The sequence below is a fragment of the Diadema antillarum genome, unplaced genomic scaffold, assembly GCF_040938485.1.
Source record: "Diadema antillarum isolate AM-2024a unplaced genomic scaffold, OU_Dant_1.0 seq00000356_RagTag, whole genome shotgun sequence".
Taxonomy (NCBI): domain Eukaryota; kingdom Metazoa; phylum Echinodermata; class Echinoidea; order Diadematoida; family Diadematidae; genus Diadema; species Diadema antillarum.
The window spans coordinates 338,400-362,599 of record NW_027271362.1 but is presented as its reverse complement, the minus strand read 5'-3'; the positions used below and the strand labels follow the sequence as shown (position 1 = coordinate 362,599).

General features: G+C 39.3%; 1 protein-coding gene across 1 annotated transcript; it reads left to right on the top strand.

The window, feature by feature from the left end:
- The first annotated feature begins 3 nt into the window (after positions 1-3).
- Positions 4-24,200, top strand: LOC139731088 (protein disulfide-isomerase A6 homolog). Its single transcript, XM_071641968.1, has 11 exons — positions 4-120; positions 2,695-2,827; positions 3,352-3,409; positions 5,765-5,891; positions 6,500-6,621; positions 13,279-13,488; positions 13,946-14,098; positions 15,076-15,233; positions 16,343-16,501; positions 18,125-18,221; positions 20,255-24,200. Exons 1-11 carry the CDS (start codon positions 66-68, stop codon positions 20,330-20,332), a joined length of 1,350 nt encoding a protein of 449 aa, XP_071498069.1. The 5' UTR covers positions 4-65; the 3' UTR covers positions 20,333-24,200.

Sequence of the window (24,200 nt, the reverse complement as noted above, 5' to 3'; positions counted from 1 at the left end):
ACACGTTCCAAATCGACTTCGGTCTGAGTTCAGTGTTTCGGGAAGGAATTAGAAGCGTCGATTTTATGAGTTTTCTCACTCGAGCCACATTTCCAGAGATAACCATGCGTGCATTTTTCGGTGAGTATTACATTAAATTCTATCCAGGCCGTTGCTTTTTAGTTGAACAGTAATTATTTACATGAGCCAATAACATCGTGTAACGTTAGGTGTGTGTATTGTGTTCGAGTAGTAATACATTGTTTGGGATCTACAAGGGCAACGCTCATCTCAGCTTCCCCCGAGTCTCGGGGCAGCGTATCCGCTGCAGCTCCCGTTGTGAGCCGCGCGATACTCCGACGGCGCGGGGCCGGGGCGAGGTTGGATACTGGCAGAATGTAGTCCTTTGGCCTTAGCTTGAGCCAAGCGCCTGCGTCTGTGCAATGCAATGTCAATGACGGCCGAATAGTTCGAATTCAAAGTCAAGGAAGTATCCTTAATTCATAATTGTCACGGCTACACATCAGTTCGGGAAACCCACTCACAAGGGGGGCCCCTCCTTATAAGTAACCCGTCCCCCTTATAAGTAACCCCGTCCCCCTTATAAGTAACCCCCGGGGCACCCCTTATAAGGAGTCTCCACGCTTTTTTGCAATGCAACGCGAAAATGAAAGGACTGCGGCAATTCGCTTGATTATGTCCATAAAGCTTCACAAGTTTCCTAGTTACTCACGAAATTTGAGCAAAATCGGTTTGAGGCATCATATCTAAAATCATGGATTGAAATGCGATGTCAAACGACCCATGCGAATGCTGAAATGCGAGCGATTACTGGCGTGAGTGTCGCCAGGCGCGGTGGCGCGGCAAATGCTTGAGTGCAGACGTGGTGACTGAGTACATGCACTCAGTCGCCACGTCTGCACTCAAGCATTGCCGCGCCGCCGCGCCTGGTGACACTCGCGCCAGTAATCGCTCGCATTTCAGCATTCGCATGGGTCGTTTGACATCGCATTTCAATCCATGATTTTAGATATGATGCCTCAAACCGATTTTGCTCAAATTTCGTGAGTAACTAGGAAACTTGTGAAGCTTTATGGACATAATATCAAGCGAATTGCCGCAGTCCTTTCATTTTCGCGTTGCATTGCAAAAAAGCGTGGAGACTCCTTATAAGGGGTGCCCTGGGGGTTACTTATAAGGGGGGACGGGGTTACTTATAAGGGGGACGGGTTACTTATAAGGAGGGGCCCCCCCTTGTGAGTGGGTTTCCCGAACTGACATGGTAACCTGGTAACGTCTTCTCCCTTGGCCTTGAATTTGAAATTGAATTTGAATGCTGAATCGAGTAAATTTACCCAAGGTTAGATGCATTTTTGTACACTTTGTAGACCCTACTTAGTTTACTTGTTACTTGCTTGTAGGTGGTTAATGAAAAGAGCAAATTAAACATGGTTGGTAAGCAGAATGTTGTTAGAATAGATCTTGATGTCACTCTCTATATTTTATTATGTGCATAAAAGATCTCACCAACCACTGCTAACTACACGTCTCTCCTCCTTAAAGTTACAGTAAAACAGCCAGGGTCAAACTGCGGGCTGCGCAGCGCAGCAGTAAAATGACCTCCCAATCAACTCACGACAGAGTTAATATAACACAACAAATCAAGAAGCGATCTGAAAGGTGTTCTCAAATGTGTATTGATCAGTGGATATTGAAGCACCTTTCAAACATGGGAAAATGGATAAATGCAGCCTTGGACTCCAGAGGGCTGAGGCTAGTCCTAAGGTCAGAGGTAGAGCCTAGAGGACAGTTTTGCGAGTTAAATCCAGGTGACTTGTCTGAAAAAAAGAAGAAGAAGAAGAAGAAGGGAAAAAAACAACAACTATAACCCTACCCATGTGAAAAGCCTAGCCACCCCTGCTAATTAGGCAAGACTTCCTTATGTCCCACTCCAACACCCCATCCTCTCTCATGCCCACCGCTTGCCAAATCAAATGTGTGTGAGTGAGTGGATGCATCCGAGCGTAACCTAACGAGGTTAGGGTAGAGTAAAGTGGTATGGCATAAATGGAAAGGGGGGGGGGGGAACATGGAAGTTTTTCCCATAATTGTTCTTTACAGTAACACCAGCATGTAAGCAACAACAGCAAGGTTGGTTTCAAATATACGTAAATTTACCTAGATTGCTTCATATCATTAGCTGCATTGATCAATGGCGTTGTGCAATTCATATCAAACTAAAATTTGTATAACTTTGAGTAAAAGCCATGAGGTATGCTCAAATTCCTCCTACAGTTCCACATTGGTGTCTCAATGTTTTGTACAAGATTGCAGATGAGTGATGTATGGTGAAGTATGGTGAAGTATGGTGTAGATTGAGATGAGTCCGACAGCAGTGTCCTACAAAAGGACTACAACTAGCTACTGTAAAAAGATCCTAAACGTCACTTCTGTTTGATTTCTAATGCCCAGTGTCAAACATGCATTGCATAACCTTATCTCTGCATTTTTCTGCCACATCCCATAAGCTACAGCATGTATAGAGCCTGAGGCCAGTGTGGTTCTGAATATTATTTATCTGTTATTTATTTATTAACCCGTTACATGCGTTACATACATGAACCTGGTGGCCTGTGTATTAAGTCTGTGGGGATTTCAGAATTGAGTATGGAAATGGGTTAATGTTGTTAATTTTCTTCTTTGTGGTTTCTGTAGTTCTGTTGGTGGCTGGAGCAGCCTCCGTCCTCTCCAGCCCAAGTGATGATGTCATAGAATTGACGGCTTCAAACTTCAAAACAGAGGTGATAAACAGCGATGATGTGTGGATGGTGGAATTCTATGCCCCATGGTAAGAATGTGTCATTTTTATGGTACAAGTGGGCTCTGATGTGTGCCTTGATAGGGTTCATCATATTGTTATTACTGTTTCTTTCTTTACTTTTAAGTCCTCAAGAGGTCAACAACATTTTGTAGAAACAATTATTACTGATTAAGATGGCACTTTGCTCTCCATTTAAGTTGTTTCTGTTTATGAGTTGCTAAGGGGGACTACTCAAGAATTAAGCCTATCACATAGAATTTAATCATCTTTGTTGGTGCAGACGGGCACATAAGTTTGGTATAACTTTAAGCCTACTTCCAAGATATGATTTCCAAGGTATGAAATTTTACAAGTTTGACCAATCCAGCAGCATTTTCGTTAATAGTTGTTGATATTGGCTGCTGACATATTTTCAGATGTGATTGAATCACAAGAGTATAGAACTACTGTACTTATTTTTTTCATTAGACTATTATTTGTCATACCTAATATACTTCTTTCTCTCCAATCCCCCCCCCCCCCCCCCCAATCTTTGTTCCTCTGTGTATTAGGTGTGGTCATTGCAAAGCATTAGCCCCGGAGTGGAGAAAAGCTGCAGCAGCCTTGAAGGTAGGCTAGAGCTTTGCCTATCATGAAATGTCTCCTTCCATTAACAGTCAGTCCGCAGCGCGTGCGATAATGAGGCACGAACGACAATTTTATTCAGAATCACGTTTGCGCAGTTTGTGCCCTTGAGACTAACGAAATTTCGCGATACTTTGCGAGAGTTTTTGCAGAGGTTGCAATAACAGCTTTCATAGCTTTCGCAGTGCATTGTTTGACCCAGGATGGTTGGGTAGGTTATAGAGCTGATTATGCTCATTAATTTGATACCTAATTTCCCTATTTTTTATCTCAATATACTGTAGTATTCCATTTTAGCATCAAAGTAAACGATTATTTTGCCAATGTTCAAGAAGCTTTTAGATCATAGTTTGATGTCTTGCTAGTTCCTGACTGGTATTGAAAATAGATCTCCGTAATTTCTTCGATTTCACAATCATGAAACTTGAGCAAGTATAATCAATTAAAAAACGAAGAGGGGCACCATTTTTAAGGTTGTGAATTTTCTTGTTGAAAACAAGGCAAACTATGTTTTCTTACTGGAAGTGGGGTAGTGAATGAACACGCGTGGAGTGTGTTGTTGATACCCAGACAATGGTCGTGGACAATGACCAGGATTGGAATGTTTCATGAGGAATTCCACTATCGCAGCTAGTCTTTGTTCATTCTGAAATGTGGTGTGTGCAAGCACATGGAAACATGTGCTTACTTCTTTCATGTGCATGCATTTCACCCTGTGTCAAGAATTCAGACTAGCAGTGCTCAGGGCAATCCACATGAATAAAATTGATAAAGCATTCATGTGCCTTGCAGCAGAGCTCGGGACAGGTGGTAGCCAGGTCCATTGTTCAGGGTCATTGTAAGTGCACACTCACATACACATCATTGGTTTCTGTGTAAAGTTCAAGTTTTGTATAGAGAGTGAAAATTCGATCACAATCTGGAACCTAACATTTAAAAAAATCATGGATTTCATGAAACTAATATAGGCTATCATTTTGAAATTACCTCCAACTCAATTGTACACTATTCAGCTATTACTCATATCAATGACACTTTAATCTGATACTTAGTTTTTGAACTCACAGCATTGAGTCAGCAGCCAATGGATACTACGCAATGCGACACGCCGCGTCTTGCGACAGATTTCGACCAATCACAGACCCGGAATTCCAGTGCGAACGCGAGGATAATCTTTTTAAACTCGACGCTAGACATGTCTCTGAATTTTGCTAGTTCCTGACCCGTATTGAAATGAAGATGAGAAAACTTGCCCTTATTGTGATACTATATACTTTAGCGGACATAGTCTTTACCATATTTTAGAGGGGCATGAAAGATTTCAGGTTAGTTTTTTTGCGTCAAACGTGAAGGAATATTTTTGAATACAATACCGAATTCTAGAGAGATTTTGATATTCTATATTCTTCTTTTCCGTTTTATTTTGATCATGAGCATGTTTGCTAATGTTTTCTCTTTCAGTCGATATTAAAAGTGTCGAAAACTGACAAGAAATACTCGTTCTACACGGATTTCTTCATGACCATGTATCTGCTCATTACGTATGCAAGCACCGCTCAGCCGTGCATACAACTTGAATAAATACGTGCGTTTTCGCTTGCGCTGTGGACTGACTGTTAAAAAGGATGAGTCCAGGAGGACTCAGAAATTTGAGGTTTTTTTGTTTTTTTTTAAAGACAGTGCAATTAGAAGTTAGTGCTGCTGCTGCCAATCAGCTATAAAATTTGAGATCTTTTGGCATATACAAACAATTATTAGTTCATGCTGATCAGACAGTTGTATTGAAGGTTCAGAAATTTTAGCAGTAACGTTAGAATAGTGTGAAGTGATGATTCCTAGCAATGTGTATTGTTCACTTGTCTCTGTGTACATTTTTTTTTAATGTGTATCTCTTCACTTTTATTTTGTTCAGTCTTTCTCTTTTATTTTGTTTTAAGACATTCAGTATTTCAAGCGTAAGTCAAGCATATACATCCATTTTAGATCAACCATGTAAGGTAAAAAATCTCTTTGCTTGTGAATACAACTTCAGAGCATAGTTTAGTGAGGTAAAAAAAGAAAATATTTAATGAATGATCTTAGAAATGAACTAAATGATATAGATAATCTAAATGATCTTAGAAATGATCTAAATGATCTAAATGATCTAAATGATCTAAATGATCTAAATGATCTAAATAATCTAAATTATCTAAATGATTTAGATAATCTAAATCTAAATGGTCTAAATAATCTAAAGGATATTGATCTAAATGATCAAACAATGCAATGTACAGGTTGTAAGTGTGCAGTTGTTATTATTATGTCATTACCATCGACATTCCTGTGTTCTTTTGACAGGGAATTGTTAAGGTTGGTGCCGTAGACATGGACATCCATGCCTCTGTTGGGAGTCCCTATAATGTCCGAGGATTCCCCACAATTAAAGTCTTTGGTGCCGACAAGGACAGCCCAAGTGATTACCAAGGTAACTTGTGATTTTTTTTTGCTTCAACTGAGAAGAGAAGAGAACTACTTATCTAAGGCTTGAGAGTTAAACACTTAATAAAATTCATGAATATAACAAATTTAGTTTCTGATGAAGTCATGGCACAAATTTCATATTCATGCAATTGAAAGCATGAATTTGACAGGAGATATTACACAGCATAATTTACAAGGTATATTGCTTTGAGAACTTAACGAGGCCTACAATTGTAGAGTTGTGGTCTAGAGAACCATATTATCAAGAGTTTTTGTTAAAAGCAAGATGTGAATATGCATTGTATCATGTACCATGTGCATGAGAGAGAATAATGAGCAAAGGGTGAACTGAAGTCACAATATGTGACCTTGCATCAGAAAAAGTTACCAAACATGAATTTTTAGTTATGGGCAGATTGATGTATAACTCACTTTAAATGGACTCTCCCAACCCATGTAATTACTGGAAAGAAAGTACATACTCTGGAAAAATGTGTACTGAGAAAAGAGGCTCTGGAGTATCGGGTCTATTCAAGCACTGAAGCTTACCAAGCTGTCTTTGCTGTGCTTTACGATTGTCTTGCTCTTCTATTCTCCCTTTTTACTGAACAGGAGCCCGTACTGCCGCGGCGATCGTCGACGAGGCGATGAAAGCAGCCAAGAATCTGGTCAATAGTCGTCTCTCAGGCAGTGGTTTCAGGAGTGGCGGTGGCAGCGGTGGTTCTGGGGGCAAGGTGAGTGTTGAATGATGATGAAGTAACGTTTCATAATGAGTGGCGATGAATTGCGATGACTTGTTGTGGTAGGGGTGGCCACCAGAAATAGATGCCAGACCACTACTTCTTGTTATTGTACTCCCAATTCTGGATGAGGAAAACATTTGTGACCCTGCACCTCAAAACAAACAAAAAGTCGCCAGACATGAATTTTTAGTTAAGTCATAAGACCATATTCTGAAAGAGCATACTTTAAGCTTTAAAATGATGTATAACTCAAATCAAATGGACTCTCCTAACCTATCTAACTATTGGAAAGAAAGCACAAACTCAGGAAAAGTGTGAACTGAGAAAAGAGGCTCAGAAGTACAGTGTCTATTCAAGCGCTTAAAGATAATAAAAGTTTTGGTACCTCAAAAGCTTCCCTGAATTTCCTTGTCTTGGTTTGTGTTTCAGGTTAAAGTACGTTGTCTGTGAGAATTACTCGCCCCAAAGTGCTCTCATGTCTTAGTAATCATGCAATAATGGTTTCGTACCAGAGCCAACGCTGTACAGCGTCGATAAATATTGTACGAAACCACTGACTGCGACCAGCAGTGTGCAGCCCATTGTACGCATAGCTACAACTGTAACTGCGACCAGCAGCCCCATACGCATAGCGTAATGGGGCTTCGCATTGTAGCATTCAGGATCATGACAGAATTAGTATCGCGGGTAAATGTCAACTTAAAATCCAAAAATTTCTTCGATTTGAAGACTTACCAAATTAAGTTGAAGTATTGAAAACAGGCTTCGAACAACGTTTGGTTCTGTCAATAGTCCCTTTCTGTTCGAATTGATGACTGAATGTGACTCGGTCGAGAGGACCTCGGGAGAGCTACATACACTGGATAACATGGCCAGCGCATGCGCACACAAACATCTTATCCGTTCATAGATTTGAAATTTGTGTGCGGGCTGCATGTGATGTGTTCGCATGCACTGGCTGTAGTATTCAGTGTACTGTATGTAGCTCTCCTATGGTCCTGTCGACCGAGTCACATTCAGTCATCAATTCGAACAGAAAGGGACTATTAGTCTAGCGGATATAGGGCACATATAGGGTGAATCATGCACATTATGGTAAAAGCACCATATTTGGTACACATGTATATGATGCCAATACAAGTCATTTCTGATATGGAAGCCACTCTGATTCTGCCTGTGGCGGCCGTGGCGGCCATTTTTCAAAATGACCGCCATGTGATATAGTATTGCTGTGTATTTTGGAAACTATAAGTCCGATTGTCGTGATTCTTGTACCAAAGTATAGGTTTTTAGGGTCAAGGATTCCAATAAAATGATTTTTGAGAGGATAAAACCATGGCAACCTACTTATTGGCGGCCATTTTGAAAAAATATGGCCACCATGCTAGATATAACATATCCTTAAAACGTATGGACAAAGGGTCATGACTCTGATACCAACTTATGTTTTTGGCGTCAAGGACTCCGATAAATTCAACTGTAAGTGAATATGAATCGTTTCATCCTACGTTTTGGGGGCCATTTTAATAAATATGGCTGCCATACAACGGATAATGAATATTGTATATCTTCGAACTCAATGAATATAAAATCACGATTCAAGTGTAAAAGTATAGATTTGGGGTGAAGGTTTTCAATATAATGATGTTTTAGCAAAGTGAATAGGTTCATCACATCCTTTGTTTTGGCGGCCATTTAATAAATATGGCCTCACTCCAGTTAAACATGGCTGCCGCTCTGCATTCTATTCATATATCTTTAAAACCAATGGATGCATCTTCATGATTCTGGTACAAAAACATGTTTTTGAGGTTCAATTATTTAAATGGATACATCTTTTCGTGTATACAACCATCACATCCTATGTTTTGGCTGCCATTTATGGCCACCGCAATATATACTATACTGTACGTCTTTGAAACTAATTGGGGTCAATGATTTTAAACAAGCATTTATTGATGAATAGAACTAACACATTTCGTTTTCATGTCCATTTTGATAAATATGACTGCCGCACTACATAGAGTATGCACACACACACACACACACACACACACACATTATATACAGTGTGGCCTAGAATTAACGGAAACGCAAGTTTTCGCAAATATCTGCACATTTGCATTACTTTGATGCCAAAATGAATGACAGAGTTGTAGAGAATTTATCTAGAAGAAGAATGACACCAAAATCATCCGATTTGGTTGAGTGGTTTTCATTCTACAGATTTTTTTTTTTTTTTTTTAAGACGGGTCGAGCGTAAATTTCTTAGCTCAATTCAACAAATTTCAGCATCGAACAAAAGCCACTTGGGAGACTAACAAAGAATTGAGGCCGCACATCAAAATGTGGAATGCTTGAATAGGATTATTGTCGAAAATTGACCTTCAATTGTTGGGTAGTCTCCGTTGCTGAGCTTTGATAAAGTAAAGTAAGAAATTAATGATTAACAAAAACATGTCTAGAAAGAAAAATATTCAACAAAATTGGACAATTTCGTTATGGTTTTGGAAAAATATGCGTTTCCATTTTCTGAGGAGCCACCCTGTATGTATTATATCGGGTGTCCCAAAAAAAAAAAAAGCGGAACGGTGGATTTTCAGTACCTTGCGTTCTAAAAGTGATATTTTTTTGACATCATTAGAAAGAGCATCTTCCGCAAAAGACCATGATACCAAAATCAATAAATTTGGTTGAACACTTTTTATTTTACGCTAATTTCTGTAAATGCAGTCATTTTCAATTTTTTGCGACTTATGAGATAATAATTTGGGTGCGACACGTGTTCCATACGGTGAATTGTGTAAGCTCGTTGATCCATGTCAACAAAAGATAACGCTTTCATATTGGGAGTGCGCGCGCGCGCGCGCGCACACACACACACACACACACACACACACACACACACTGTTTTTTCCTGGCCCGTGCCCAATGTGAAAGCTGTATCTTTTGTTGACATGGATCACCGAGCTTACACAATATTCACCGTATGGATCGCGTGTCGCACTCAAATTATTATCTCATAAGTCGCAAAAATCCGGCGAAATTTGACAATGACTGCATTTTCAGAAATTGGCGTAGAATAAAAAATACTGAACCAAATTAAATGATTTTGGTATCATAGTCTTCTGCGGAAGATGTTCTTTCTAATGATGTCAAAAGATATATAACTTTTAAATCGCAAGGTGCTGAAAATTCACTGTTCCGCTTTTTTTGGGACACCCGGTATATACACCCTCACTTGCCATATGTATTGTCCCATTGACAAGAATCGTTCACCTATCATTGGTAAATGAACCTCCTATGTCGTTGCGGCGTTTAGTTCTTTATTGTTCATTGATTGTTGTTGATTGACCATACCTCTATCACATTCACTATTTAAGTAGGTATTGAACATCACGTAAGTGCAATTGTTGCATACGTGGAATACTAAAGATAATTATGTTGAATATCAAAGGTAGAATAAAATAGTGAGAATGGAATAGAAGACTTTTCCCCAAATTTGGATGCATAGACAGGAGAGCACAATTAGTGTACTGTCATAGTTTCCAGCCACAAAGACATGATTAGTATTGCAGTCTTATAAGACCTACTGATTTCTAAAGTTTGTTTTCAGTTCTTGTTCATTATTTCATAGTATGACCTTGTCAATACTGTTACACAAAATTATAAGGAATCATATGAAGGAATCGAATTAGCTCTGACAATCCGAAACAATTATTGTTCCTGATCATCCATTGCCAAGCGGTGATGAACGTGAATGCATATATAGATGCAGGTGCGCTTTAGAGAACGTCTTCAGTATTTCTACTGGTGCCGGTAAGTAAGATCGATTTACTGAATATTTTATTCTGCAGTTTTATCTTCCAATAACTATGAACCTAAAATTTTTTATTTCTTTGAGGTTTTCCTTAAATTCATAAATTAGCATAATTTTTCTTCTAGTTTATATTTTGCTAGTAGACTCATGTGGACCTGCAAATGACAATTAGATGTAAACCTATAAAGATGTATTGTATATTACCTATTATATTTGCCGGAGAGATGATGAACAACAACACCTTACCGCCTTAGGGGTTCCGTTCCGGATTTGGATAAGGTTTACTCCTTAGCCTTTGATTAACCAAAAAAAAAAAAAAAATGCCCGCAAGGAAGCGGGAGACTCGTGGAGGGCGGGGACGTCTTTCTACCCGTACAGGACCAGAAGGACCTGCCCACTGCCACTATTCACTTTATCGTTTGATGTATAAGATTCAGTGTAGTTATAAGTATCAGAACAGCCTGGTCAATCATGGATTTTATAGACATACATATAGTGTGTTTACATTTGATGTAAGTGACCCAAGAAGTTTTAGAAGTTTTCTCACACTTAGTGTCATTTTCCAAAGAAAACAGATGTACTAATTGGTTGGAAAGTATGATTTTCATTCCATAGTCCAGGCACCAGAGAAAGCGAGAGTCTATATTTCTAGAAAATATATAATCTTGATTAATATGTACTTCAGACATGATATTGTGAAGATCATGTTTTTTGACATACACTGTACACAAAGAAATCCTATAAAGGAAGTTGAGCATATTTTCCAAAATGCTTACAAAGTTAACTACGCCCAGATGTCCCACATTAGAATACTAAAAATGAGTGAACAAGTAATTGTTGACCCCTAAAACAAACGTTTACACCAGAATCAATCCACAATGGGCATCCCGCTTTCATAACACTCGTACGCTGTTTATTAAATGGCCGCCAAAACAAAGGATGTGATGAACCTATTCACTTTGCTAGAACATCATTATATTGAAAACCTTCACCCAAAAGCTATACTTTTACACTTGAATCGTGATTATATATCTTTTGAGTTCGAAGATATACAATATTCATCATCTGTTGTATGGCAGCCATATGTATTAAAATGGCCGCCAAAACGTAGGATGAAACGATTCATATTCACTTACAGTTGAATTTATCAGAATCCTTGACCCAAAAACATATAAGTTGGTACCAGAGTCATGACCCTTTGTCCATACGTTTTAAGGATATGTTATATCTAGCATGGTGGCCATATTTTTTCAAAATGGCCGCCAATAAGTAGGTTGCCATGGTTTTATCCTCTCAAAAAATATATTATTGGAATCCTTGACCCTCAAAACCTATACTTTGGTACAAAAATCACGACAATCGGACTTATAGTTTCCAAAATACACAGCATTGCTACATCACATGGCGGCCATTTTGAAAAATGGCCGCCACGGCCGCCAAAGGGAGAATCAGAGTGGCTTCCATATCAGAAATGACTTGTATTGGCATCATGTACATGTGTACCAAATATGGTGCTTTTACCATTAAGTGCATGATTTTTTCTATATCCGCTGGACTATATAGGCAGAACCAAACGTTGCCCGAAGCCTGTTTTCAATACCTCAACTTAAGTGGTAAGTCTTCAAATTGAAGAATTTATGGGATTTTAAGTTGACATTTACCCTGCGATACTAAATCTGTCATGATCCTGAATGCTACAATGCGAAGCCCGATTACGCTATGCGTATGGGACTGCTGGTCGCTATGCGTATGGGGCTGCTGGTCGCAGTTAATTGCATGATTACTAAGACATGAGAGCACTTTGGAGCGAGTAAGTCTCACAGTGTTAGTTATATGAAAGGTACTTTAACCTGAAACACAAACTAAGACAAGGAAATTCAAGGACACTTTTGAGGTACCAAAACTTTTTATTATCTTTAATCTTTACCAAACCGTGCTGGCTGTGCGATGAATGGGACAAAAAACAGGAAGTAAACCACCAGAGTAACAACAATGAAGAGATTATCAGATTAAATTGAAATTAAGCATGCCTCATTAACACATTCTGTCCATAATTAATGCCAACTTTCAAAAGTTATTAGAGTTGAAAGTGAAGAGTGTGGACAAGGTTTTTCAGAAATGAAAAAGGGATTCTAAAGACACACCTAATCACACTATTCTACCAAAAATGTTTGAGATAAACTGCTAAAAAAAAAAACCACACACTTTCCTGCCCGTTTTATGATACCAAATTTTAGCATAATGTAAAAGAAGACCCGCTCTTTCATAAAATATGAAAAAGTCAAGTTCGGCTAGGTTGACCCATTTCACTTATTTTCAGTCCTCACACAAAATCAGTGTGTGCGACTTAATGTTCGTTTTGAGGTGCACGGTCACATTTTAAAGTGGGTTGTACACACTCGTTTGTGTAAGGCTGCTTCATAAAATATATGCACCATATCTTGGCTGGGGTGACAAGACCTTGTACAAATGTATCTCAAATTTTGGTGAAAATGGCTATTTTTGATTAATGGTCAGATAATCAGTTAAGTGACATCCTGTCCAAATCCTAGCTCTGTCTTACCCCCAAAATAAAGCCACCACAGCATGTCAAAGTAAAGGGTATCCCATTTTGATTTGGTGCTTTACTGCCATGTTGTTTTTGCTCTCCTAAACATTTGACATTTTGTGTTACGAGACATATAGAAGAACATATAGAAAGCAATGTGCACACCTGTTCGTGCAAGTCAGACCTGCTTAACAAAATATATGCATATGCACCATACGGTAGCGGTAGCATATATCATATGTTTACTACTTGTTCATTTTTTGTATCATTTTTCGTGTAGAGTGATGTCGTCGAGCTGACCGACAGCAACTTTGAGGAGAAGGTCCTGAACAGTAATGACCTCTGGCTGGTGGAGTTCTATGCCCCATGGTGCGGTCACTGCAAGAGGCTGGCCCCCGAGTTTGGTAAGGCCGCCACTGAGCTCAAGGGCAAGGTCAAGCTGGGTGCAGTGGACGCTACAGTGCACACGGTCATCAGCTCCAGGTTCCAGGTATTCACAGTGTTGCCACCACTTGAGGCATCATATGCACAGTCTGTACTGTATACGCCATATATTTCACAAGGTTTTTATTTTCGCAAATTTCGCATGTCGAGTGCTATTTGTGAACACAAAAATATTGACTCTGAGCCTGATATGGATGTCACATACACATATCATTTCTCCATTCAGTACTGTACTCCACAATCGCAAATTTAACCACATTCAGTAGAAATTCCTTCAGCCAAGTCGAGTCTATTGAACTTTAAATATCTGTATCCCACAGTAAATTTCATTGATAGAAGTCTGAATTACCAATTAATGCTGTGATGATCTTTGAAATACCTTTTTACAACACGGAGATAGGTGATAAATTTGTTTCTTTGAGGCCCGTATTCTCATTTTTCTATTAAAACTGATGGTACAATGTAGACAAAGTGTTCTAATTTATATATTTTACTCCATCCAGGTTCAAGGATACCCCACCCTCAAGTTCTTTGGAGCCGGCAAAAAGTCATTTTCAGATGCTGACGAATATGATGGCGGTAGGACCGCATCAGACATCGTCAGCTGGTGTATGTCCAAAGTCCAAGAGGCCCTCCCTCCACCTGAGGTCTATGAGGTAAGCAGCAACCTGCTTTGAGGGTATCGTACTCCTCCTTCGCTCCACTCTGCCCTTCACTTGATCTTTGCATAAAAATGTCAATTTTATTCGTAAAATTGTGATGAATCTTGCAACAGCATTGTCTATGCAGTGGATTCCTGTTATAACAAAGTCCTCAGGAACGACAGTTTCTTTCGTTATATCAAAATTTTGTCATAACCGAACAAAAATTCATTTGCTGCCTCATTTTAGCAGTCATTTCTAAATGTAACAGCTGCATATGAAAGCAAGATGGATATACATTTAGATACCAGAAATTAACAATATATCTGTGTCCAATATTACATTACAATACTATAATGTATGACCACTCACAATAACACTACCACCCTTACAAACTACCACCACCACAACTTGCTATCACCACCGACACCACCATCACTACCATCACTACCATCACTACCACCACTACCACTATCACCACCATCACCACCACCATCACCACCATCACCACCACCACCACCACCATCACTACCATCATCACCATCACCACCAATATCACTACCATCACCATGACCACCACCATCACCACCACAACCACCATCACCTCCACAATCACCACCATCACCCCCCATCACCACCATCATCACCACCATCACCACCACCACCACTTCCACTACCACTACCATCACTGCAACCATCACCATCACCACCATCACTACCACCATCGTCACCATCACTACCACCATCACCACCACCACTACCATCACCACCACCACTACCAGCACCACCACCATCACTACCACAATCACCACCATTAACCACTACCATCATTACTACCACCACTACCCTCACAACCACTACCACCACTCCCCCCAGCACCAACACTTCCACCCTCGCTACTACCACTGCCATCATCACCACCACCACCACCACCACTTACATTTTGCAACTTCAACTGCTAATCAACCCATTTCACCGCATTGCTTTGGCAGCTGACGGAGCAGCAGGTGCTGGATGAAGCATGCCAGGAGCACCCCCTGTGTGTCCTCTCCTTTCTACCGGACATCCTGGATACCGGAGCTGAGGGGAGGAACCAGTACCTTGCTACTCTGAAGGGCCTGGGGGAAAAGTACAAGAACAAAAATTGGGGGTGAGTAGATAGATGCCAGCACAATCAGGCAATGGGGGAAAGGGGGTAGCTAGGGAGAGGAGTAATTGGTGGAAGGCTAGAAGAAAATGGATTGGGATAAATGTGTGAATGGAAGCTCCTATATTAACTATCTTGAATCCCTGGAAGGAAGAAAAAGAGCCATAATCGAGGAAAGACCAGAAAATATTTACTGATAAGTGTGACAGAAATTGGAATGAAGATTTTCACAAGTTGTGCAAGGAAGGAAAAAGAAAATGATTTGGATTAGAACCAACACTTGCTGTTGGGAAACGGGAGGCCATGAACCACAAGCAAATTGAGCAAATAAGAGGAATCAGACATTTCTGTTCACCCGTACTGTAGCATCTGTAGCATCATCATTCATTTTGCAAACTGCTGTTACATCTGTATGAGAGGAGGAGGAGGTGGAGTGAAAGATGTGAGAATGAATACTAGTGGACAGTTGCCATCTGCAACCAAAGACGATTTCATCCTGCTCTCCCAAGATAACACCCAAGAACAGTATTTCACAAATAGCAGTTCAGGTGGTAAATGCAAGAGTGGTATTTGAAAGAGTAGCAATTGAGGTTTGCAACTGATTGACAAATTGCCCTACATCGACGTAAATAAGCACAGAATTGTTCAGTGTTTTAGTAGTAGCCATGATAAAAAAGTCATGGGCGTATGTACTCGAGCAGGATTCGAACCTACGACCTACTGATCTCCGGACAGGCGACATCTCCACTAGACCACCGAGCTTCCGCCCGATAGCAAGGGTTGGTTCTAATCCTTATAGCATGCAGTGAGTACTGCGTAATTATTCAAATTCATGACATTCCTCCGTTGAGATGTTTTTCATTGCAACTGATCGACAAAATTGCCGTACATCGACGTACTGAAAAACATCTCGACGAAAGAATTTCATGAATTTGAATTATTGAGGTTTGGGTTTGCTCATTATGGAGTTGATCAGTAATGTAGAATACCGTGAACAAACTCACTTACAAATTTACATGTATTCTCTCATAGTGTTGATATATGGCACACCCGATTGCAATAGCCAGAGGGTTAATGTTATGATCACTATTGCAATCTGTATTCCTTAACAGGTGGGTGTGGACGGCAGCGGGCCAGCAGGCAAAGGTTGAAGAGGCTCTCGGGATCGGCGGCTTTGGCTACCCCGCCCTCTCGGTCCTGAACTACAGGAAAAAAGTTTCCATGACCCTCAAGGGATCTTTCAGCAAAGAAGGAATCAATGAATTTTTAAGGTGAGCTGTTTGCCGCTTAACCCGTAAAGAGGTCGGACTGATTTTGCTATAACACACATTTCCCGTAGACACCTGCCCGAGTATTCTTGGGACTCTTTTTCAACGGGTTAAAGGACAAGTTCACCTTCATATATATACTAGATTTGAATAAGTGCAGCAGTATTAGTAGAACACATTAGTGAAAGTGTTAGGAAAATCGTAATATCAATTTAAAAGTTATGAATTTTTGAAGTTTCAGTGCCACCATCACTAGATGAGAAGAGCACTACAGATTGTGATGTCACATGTATAGAACGATACAAAGAAAATTCAACACATTTTCTCGTGAAATCTCCCATAATAAAAGAGAACTCGACTTGCCTCTTTCAGAAGGCAGGGGGAATCATATTGCCCTTAATTTAAACCCGTTGAGGTTGGGCTGATTTGCTATATAACACAGATTTCCTATAGACACCTGCCCAAGTATCTCGGGACTCATCTTCAATGGCATCTTCAATGGATTAACATACGTTAAGTCAAGGGAATGTGCCCTGTGGTTTTATGGGTGTGACATCTCAAACTGTAATAGTCTTCTCATCCAGCCGTGACTCCACAGAAACTTTTAAAATTCATAGCTTTTGAATGGATCATCTGATTTTCCTCAAACTTTCACTGATGTGTTCTACCTGATATTGCTGCATTCACTCAATCCGCATCCACATGTATAGTAAGTGAACTTGTCCTTTGATACATAGTGCTTTTCTTTACGGCTTCACACAATATTATCATCGATGCCTGAAGAATCGGTTTTATAACAGCAATATACAAAAACATATGATTATAGTATATCCAGGGCTCGACACTAACGGTGGCCCGGTGGCCCGGGGCCACCAAAAATGAAAGTCGGGCCACCAAATTTCAAAAAAGGGCAAATTTGGTGGCCCGCCTCGGGCCACCAAAATTTTTTTTAAAATATGTCAATAAATTCGTAACTTTTTGCGCCGGAAACTAGCAGTTAAATTTGTTTAAAGGATGGATGAAAAGGACTGAATGAGTGCCTGAGTGAGTGTTGCAAGTTTGTTGAAGTTTATTTATGAGTAGATATGTCCACCTTGTAATTCTTACTATCATAAAACTTAAATATTTGACTCATTAAAAAAAAGGACATTTAACGTTTTTTTTTGTTTTTTTCGGGACACCAAATTTTTCTCTCGGGCCACCAAAAATTTGAAATTTAGGATTTTGGTGGCCCCATCGGGCCACCAAACAAAAAAGTTAGTGTCGAGCCATGGTATATCCCAAATTAATCTTTTATACTATTGTATGTTCCATTTGAAAAGCATTTGGAATCATGAGGCTCTGATGTAAAACATATCGTTAGCAGTACTATTAGTTTTAAAGTTCAAGAAAATGTAAACTTAAAATAACATAACAATGTTGTGGTACTGACACTGTTCATTAACCTGTTAAGGATGGCTTGATTTTGCTACAACACGCATTTCCCATTGACGCTTGCCCGAGTATACTCGGGACTCGTCCTCAATGGGTTAAGCCATGTGTACCTCTATGACGTGATATCAAGCTGTGTCTGCTTTGTTGAATCTTGTGGATGCTAATCCATCTTTTTATCCTTCATATCTGCAGAGCTGTAGCCGTTGGAAGAGGGTCCACAGAAAAACTTAGAGGGGAAGGTCTGCCATCAGTAGTAGCAGTGGAGGCGTGGGATGGCAAAGATGGAGTGGTAAGACAACCGCCTCAGTTGTCTTTACAGATACGATGAAAGGGAGCTTTAGATTTGCGAGGCAGACATTTAGACAATTGAGTATCTGAATATAAGAACGACCCAAGTCCATGGAAGACCATTTTGAGTAAACTTAAAAAAACTCCATATCTTTTTTATTTGTCCAATAATATTCTATTTAACTGTGATGGGAAGGCAACATTGTATATACAAATTAGAACATATATTATTATGACAATTAACATTTACATTAATTGTGGAGAGGCCATTTTGCGTGATGGACTTGGGTCGTTCTTTGAATCATATACATGATATTCTGCTATAGAGATGAGAGAAGGACGAGAGAGGGCGCTATAATATGAATGTAAGAATGACCCAAGTCCTTCATTCTTACATTCATATAAGATTTCATTCATTCATTTCAGGCACTTCCGGGGGTAATTAGGATTTATCATTTATACACAAGATGAGTCCATGCATAAGCTACAATTTGCCATGTCAAACTGAATTTGGCCAAAAATTGGACTTGGGTCGTTCTTGTATTCAGATCTTAAATTGCGTTGACTGTTCTCCTCTGTCCCTGCGGCATGTTGCAGAGTAGCTTTAGATTATGCGAAGACGCAACCTACATGTACAGCTGTATGCAAAGTAAAATGGCGTCCCCATATGATCATTGCATCGAGTAGCTCTCTGTGTCGTGAATGGAGCGGAAGCTGAGATGGCCCAGAATCTACTGAAAACTAAGATTACACGAGATCGATTTTGATATTAAAAGCAATTTTGTGCATGTGCAGAACAAGTTGTTTTTTTTTCCTCGAAACGCCAAGAAAATCTAAAGCTCCCTAATGATTAAATGTTGAATGGTTTTAAACTTAACTCTATTATCCTGGAGAGGTGAAGGGACTGAATAGGTACCCCCCCCTACCCCCTCAATTGTGACTGCATTTTGAAATTTGACCCCCCCCCCCCCCCCCCCCCCCAACCACGATGATACAAGCCTTGATCTGAAATGAAAATATGCATACACCATCCCATCTTAATCCCACCTTACTCTGGCCATCTATCGCTTAAAGGGTGTGTACAGTTCCTGGTCGAGGTGAGGATTTAGTTTTAATGTTTTGTGAGATATTCAGAAACCGCTCTGTGAGATGTCATAGAGCATGCAGTTCTAAGGGGTATCAAAAGTTTATTCGATGTAAATCGGTTTTGAAATGGCTGAGATATCCAAAAACAAGGTGAAACAAAGAGATCCCAATAAAGTTGTGGCATGTTGCCTTTTATTATTAGCACTTTTTTGGATATCTCAGCCATATAAAAAACAATTTTCATCGAATAAACATTGAATCCTTCTTGAAATTACATGCTCTTTCATATTTCATAAGAGGCCTTTCATTATCTCACTTTATAGGAATGTTCAAAACATGAATCCCACCTCAACCATTTCTGTACAGTCCCTTTAATGTGATAGTTTCAGTGTCGCAAAATTTCCTCCTTGTTATAATCCATTTCCACCCCCTGTTGATATTGGTAGTGTTTGTCTGTACTGGTAATGCTGACTGTTCATGCTCTGTAGGTGTACATGTACCTTCAGTAAACTTTGAACAGGATGGCATAAATAGAGACTCCAACCCAAAGCACCTTCTGACCTGGAGATTCTCCCACCTGAAACCCCTAGCAAACAGGAGATCATCCAAGTTGATGTGTGCGAAGCGCAAAATTCCCAGAGTTCTAGATGCTCTCTGGTGCTTCTAAGGCTTATTTTTTCAACATACGATAGCAATAAGTAAGAAAGCCTTTCCAACGGGGGACACAGAGCTAGGGCAGGAGAAATTAAATCATAAGCGGGAGAACGGGAGATTTTGCAAAAATGGGTTTTTGGCGGGAGATCTCCTGTCGAAAATGGGAGAGTTGGAGTCTCTGTGGTAGCCAGTAGTAGTGATGAAAACAAAACAAAACAAAACAAAAAGCATTTTATTGATACTCAAATATTGCCTCTGTTTTGTTCTAAATTTTCCAAACCATTTGTCTTACAGCTTCCGGAGGAAGACGATATCGACCTCAGTGACTTCGACATGGATGATGACGAGGATGCAGGAAAGGATGAACTTTGAACTTTGACCTGCCAGGATGTTTGATACATGTATAAGTTATTCATCTGTGGACTTCTGCAATAAACTCTTTTAGCCATGATGTACACATGGAATGGGAAGCATTTACCAAGGATTTTTTTCTTCTTCATACACTTTCTTTATGTTTTGGGGGATTTTTGTGGTTTAAATCGCTTGTGGCATATCTGCAGAAGAGCCCTTGACTGTTGCAGGAAAAAATAAAAACACTGGGGTATATCAATATTTCACCCTGTCTCTTGTGCATGAAGCTGACATCTTGTTATGCAAGAGTTTCTAAGGGGAAAAAAGATTTGCATTGTACAGCATGTGTTAATTTCAGTCTTGTGTAATTATACGTGTCATGTCCAGTGATGAAATGATGCACAATACTTTAGCAAAGAGAGTGTCTCTTGAATTATTGGTTTTTGTAATGAAAGGATACAATTTGTGCCTCATTTTATGAGGTGTGATCAGTAGCAGGTGACACAGGACCAGTGCTGATCAGGCTGAAATTAAGTGTGTTGTGTTTTTGCAGGTGATACCAACGTTCAGTATTTTGTGGATTTAATGTTTCACACTTTAAGGTTCAAGTTTGACTTCTGACGTAGTCCCTGAAGCTGTATTCCTCAGCATTTTAAGATGACAAATTGATTATGAATTTTGCAGTATTGATAGTTTTGTTTGTTTGTTTTTTCAAGAACAGTTTAGCTGCACAGGTTGAATATCTGTGAAATCATTTCCAAGAATGTGATCTTGTTTTCTGATCGAGAAATTACTCCTTCATCATAATGGTCTTGATCTTCAACATATGGAAATATTTACTCTGCAAGTTCCAAACAAGTCTGTTTCCTCATTTCTCACTGGCACCCATTCCAAGGGTCCACCGAGCATAAAAAGATTCAAATGTTGCTAAGGTCACAACTTAACATCTCAAGGTCAAGAAATTGAGAGAGAGGGGGAGGATTGAGAATTATGTAACCCTACTCCCCCTGGACGACAAGTATGTGACGTTTGCCATCCACGCACGACATTGCACAGATTCACAGCATGCTATGTACCAGCTTGAGATGAAAGCTAGGGTTTGGAAGGTTATATGGCCTTTAGGCAGGCAGTGCCAAAGGCTGCACAAAAGACCGTTGCTCTCCAAGTTTGCCCTCGATGTGGACAGACCTGGATGTTCCCTCGTTGGGCTTGGCCATCCCTTGAGGTGCTTTGACCGGGGAACTACAGTACCACCCCTGTGTGCTTCCTACTCATTTCCATGATCATTCCTTGTGGGACAGCATGATGAGGGTATCTGAAGGAGGAAATATTTAAGGAGAAGGAAAGGAGAGGGGGCAAGAAGAGAAAATTGGAGAAGAAAATAAAATTTTGTGAAGGGATCCAGATGTTCTTGAGATCTGATTCAGGTGTAACTAGAAGGAAACCTTTTGTCAGACCCTTTCTTTTGAATATTGTGATCTGTCGAAGCCACAGCTTCATGCTACTAGGAGGTCTAGACTTTGATTTGCCTCTTTCCTAACAGAAATGATGAGGTTTATATTTTCCATCTAAAACCAAAACATGTTGTGTGATATACCCCTTTCACTTATTTGTGATATTTCACATGTAATTCTTAGCACTTGGTTAATATCATTGGAAGTGCAGCAATGACAAAAATGAAATCATTTATTTAGACCTTCAGCTAAGAATTCTGTTTACCATTGGTTAATGATCCTTCAGCACAGAGTAGCTTCTTTTGACTGTAGTTGGTTTGTATAACATTGTTCTATACATTGTATTTTCAGAGCACTTCTATGACATTTTGTGATCTGTAAATCTCATTGACCTTTTCTCATCTAGAAAGTTATCTGAAAACAGTTGATGACTGAATATGAGGAAATGTAGTTTTGAAGAGTCGTAATTCTCACAAGACATTTATATCAGGGCATTTTGCACCTACTTCTGTCACAAATTAGGGCTATGGACTGTCACTGATGTAACATCACTATGTAAATAATAGTCTTTATACGCTTTACTGCTTTGTCACAATCCATACACAGCAAATTGTGCATACATGCATATAACTGGTTTGGAAGTAGATGCCCTCGCATGCTAAATATCTTGGGAATTCGGGAATCCATTTGCTACATTTGATCACTCAAACTTTGGTGTCATATTGCAGCATTTATTGTGCCGTTTTGCTATTGGATAATAATTCATACGCAGCAAGTTGTAGATTTAGAACCACTTTTGGAGGCAGATGCTTTCACTTGCTAAACGACTTCGGAATTTGGAACGCTAATTGTCACATTCTGTCACTCAAACTTTGACGTCGCAATGTAGCTTTTATTTTTCAGTTGCTATTGGATGTTATTCAACGTAGAATGCCAGTGTAACTGGCAACTGGAGAATGCAGTTTGATACCACGGAAGTAAAAAAGAAAGCAAAAAAACAAACAAAAAAATCCCCCAGTTAACACACTATTCTTTTCGTATTGGCAGATTTGTTCTGTAGTTTGAACTTAATATATCATTCCTGTCATTCGGATGCTGGGTACAATGTTTATAAACTCTTGTTTAAATTGGCAAAAAATTAGAGATTCATAGATACCCATATTTCATACTCTCGTATCACAAAGTCTTGTCCTCAATCAGCACATGGTAAGAATACATGTACAAAATACATGTATATTGAGTACTAATTATTCTGTACTGCTATACAGAAACGCTGAATGATCGTGTCATTTAAGCTGGTTAATGCGTTTTATTTGTAACATTTTGTCATAATCATTGTTTTTACCTTTAAGTGTTTGCATCATGGGATGAACATGTGATTTTTAATTTTGGTGAATATCTCCAAATTGCTTCTAAAGCAAGCTGTGAATTATTTTTGGTATTGTCATGAATTATTTTGGGTATTGTCAGGATTTATTTTTCAAGGTGAGATCGATTTTGTTTGATAGAACAATGCTTGTAAATGTTTGAAAGTTCGATGAAGGGTAGCTTTTATTATCGTCCTTCAAAATGTTCAATATCTTCAATCACTTCTTATTTCTCAGTTGTCTTTCCACAGGTTTTTACACCTAGTGTAGTCAATATGTCACCCGAGTCAAATTAGAAGACGAGGCCCCCTTATAGCTACCTGTTTGTGTGGGTTATGGGAGATGTAGATCTAACTCAATTCTCACTTCCCACGAGCACATTTCTAAAAAAGTTCTTTTTCTGCACTCATGCATCAACACTAAGGATTAAACAACACTTTTTCTCACTTTTCATTTCTAAAGCAAATAAATCCAGTCTTCAGATGACATAGACCATTAATTTGGTCTTCATATGGCAAAACAGTAGGTGCCTTGTTATTTGCTAGATTAGCAAGAAAAAACAAAAAGAATGACAAAATAACATTCTTTTCAGTGATTGTGTAGCTGCCATGTTTATATGTATTGTAACGTTCAGTGGGAATGACTTATTGAAAATGTAAGAGTTTTTGAATGCAGGTTTCGTCTTATTGTGCTTGCAAATTATAATTCTTTTTAGAATTGTGATCACCCAGGTAGAAATATTAACATTTAGAATAAACTAAAGTGATTATTAATATGTTCCAAGTGCCACTTAATTCCAAGCACTGCGTCTTGCAGTATTTCATTATCTTTGTGTTGTTCATGCCATTCTTCGTCCCGTAATTGCTTATGAAAGAAACTGAGAAATGAGTGATGATATCTTGTCGGGGAAAAAAAAAAATATCAAAAAAATTATCAATGTATCATGATGATGTACGTGTACTATATTTTCACACCAAAAACTCATAATTTGGGGAAAAAAAGTGAAAGGGAAAAAAATGATTGATTAAACTGGCGTGAGCCCGCCACTGTCGGTTTCTGTACATGTTA

Excerpts from the sequence above, each read along its gene's own strand:
- LOC139731088 (XM_071641968.1), top strand. The coding sequence starts at position 66 with ATGAGTTTTCTCACTCGAGCCACATTTCCAGAGATAACCATGCGTGCA. Across the intron at positions 5,892-6,499 it reads CAGCCCAAGTGATTACCAAG|GAGCCCGTACTGCCGCGGCG; the intron begins GTAACTTGTGAT and ends TTTACTGAACAG. Across the intron at positions 13,489-13,945 it reads TCATCAGCTCCAGGTTCCAG|GTTCAAGGATACCCCACCCT; the intron begins GTATTCACAGTG and ends TACTCCATCCAG.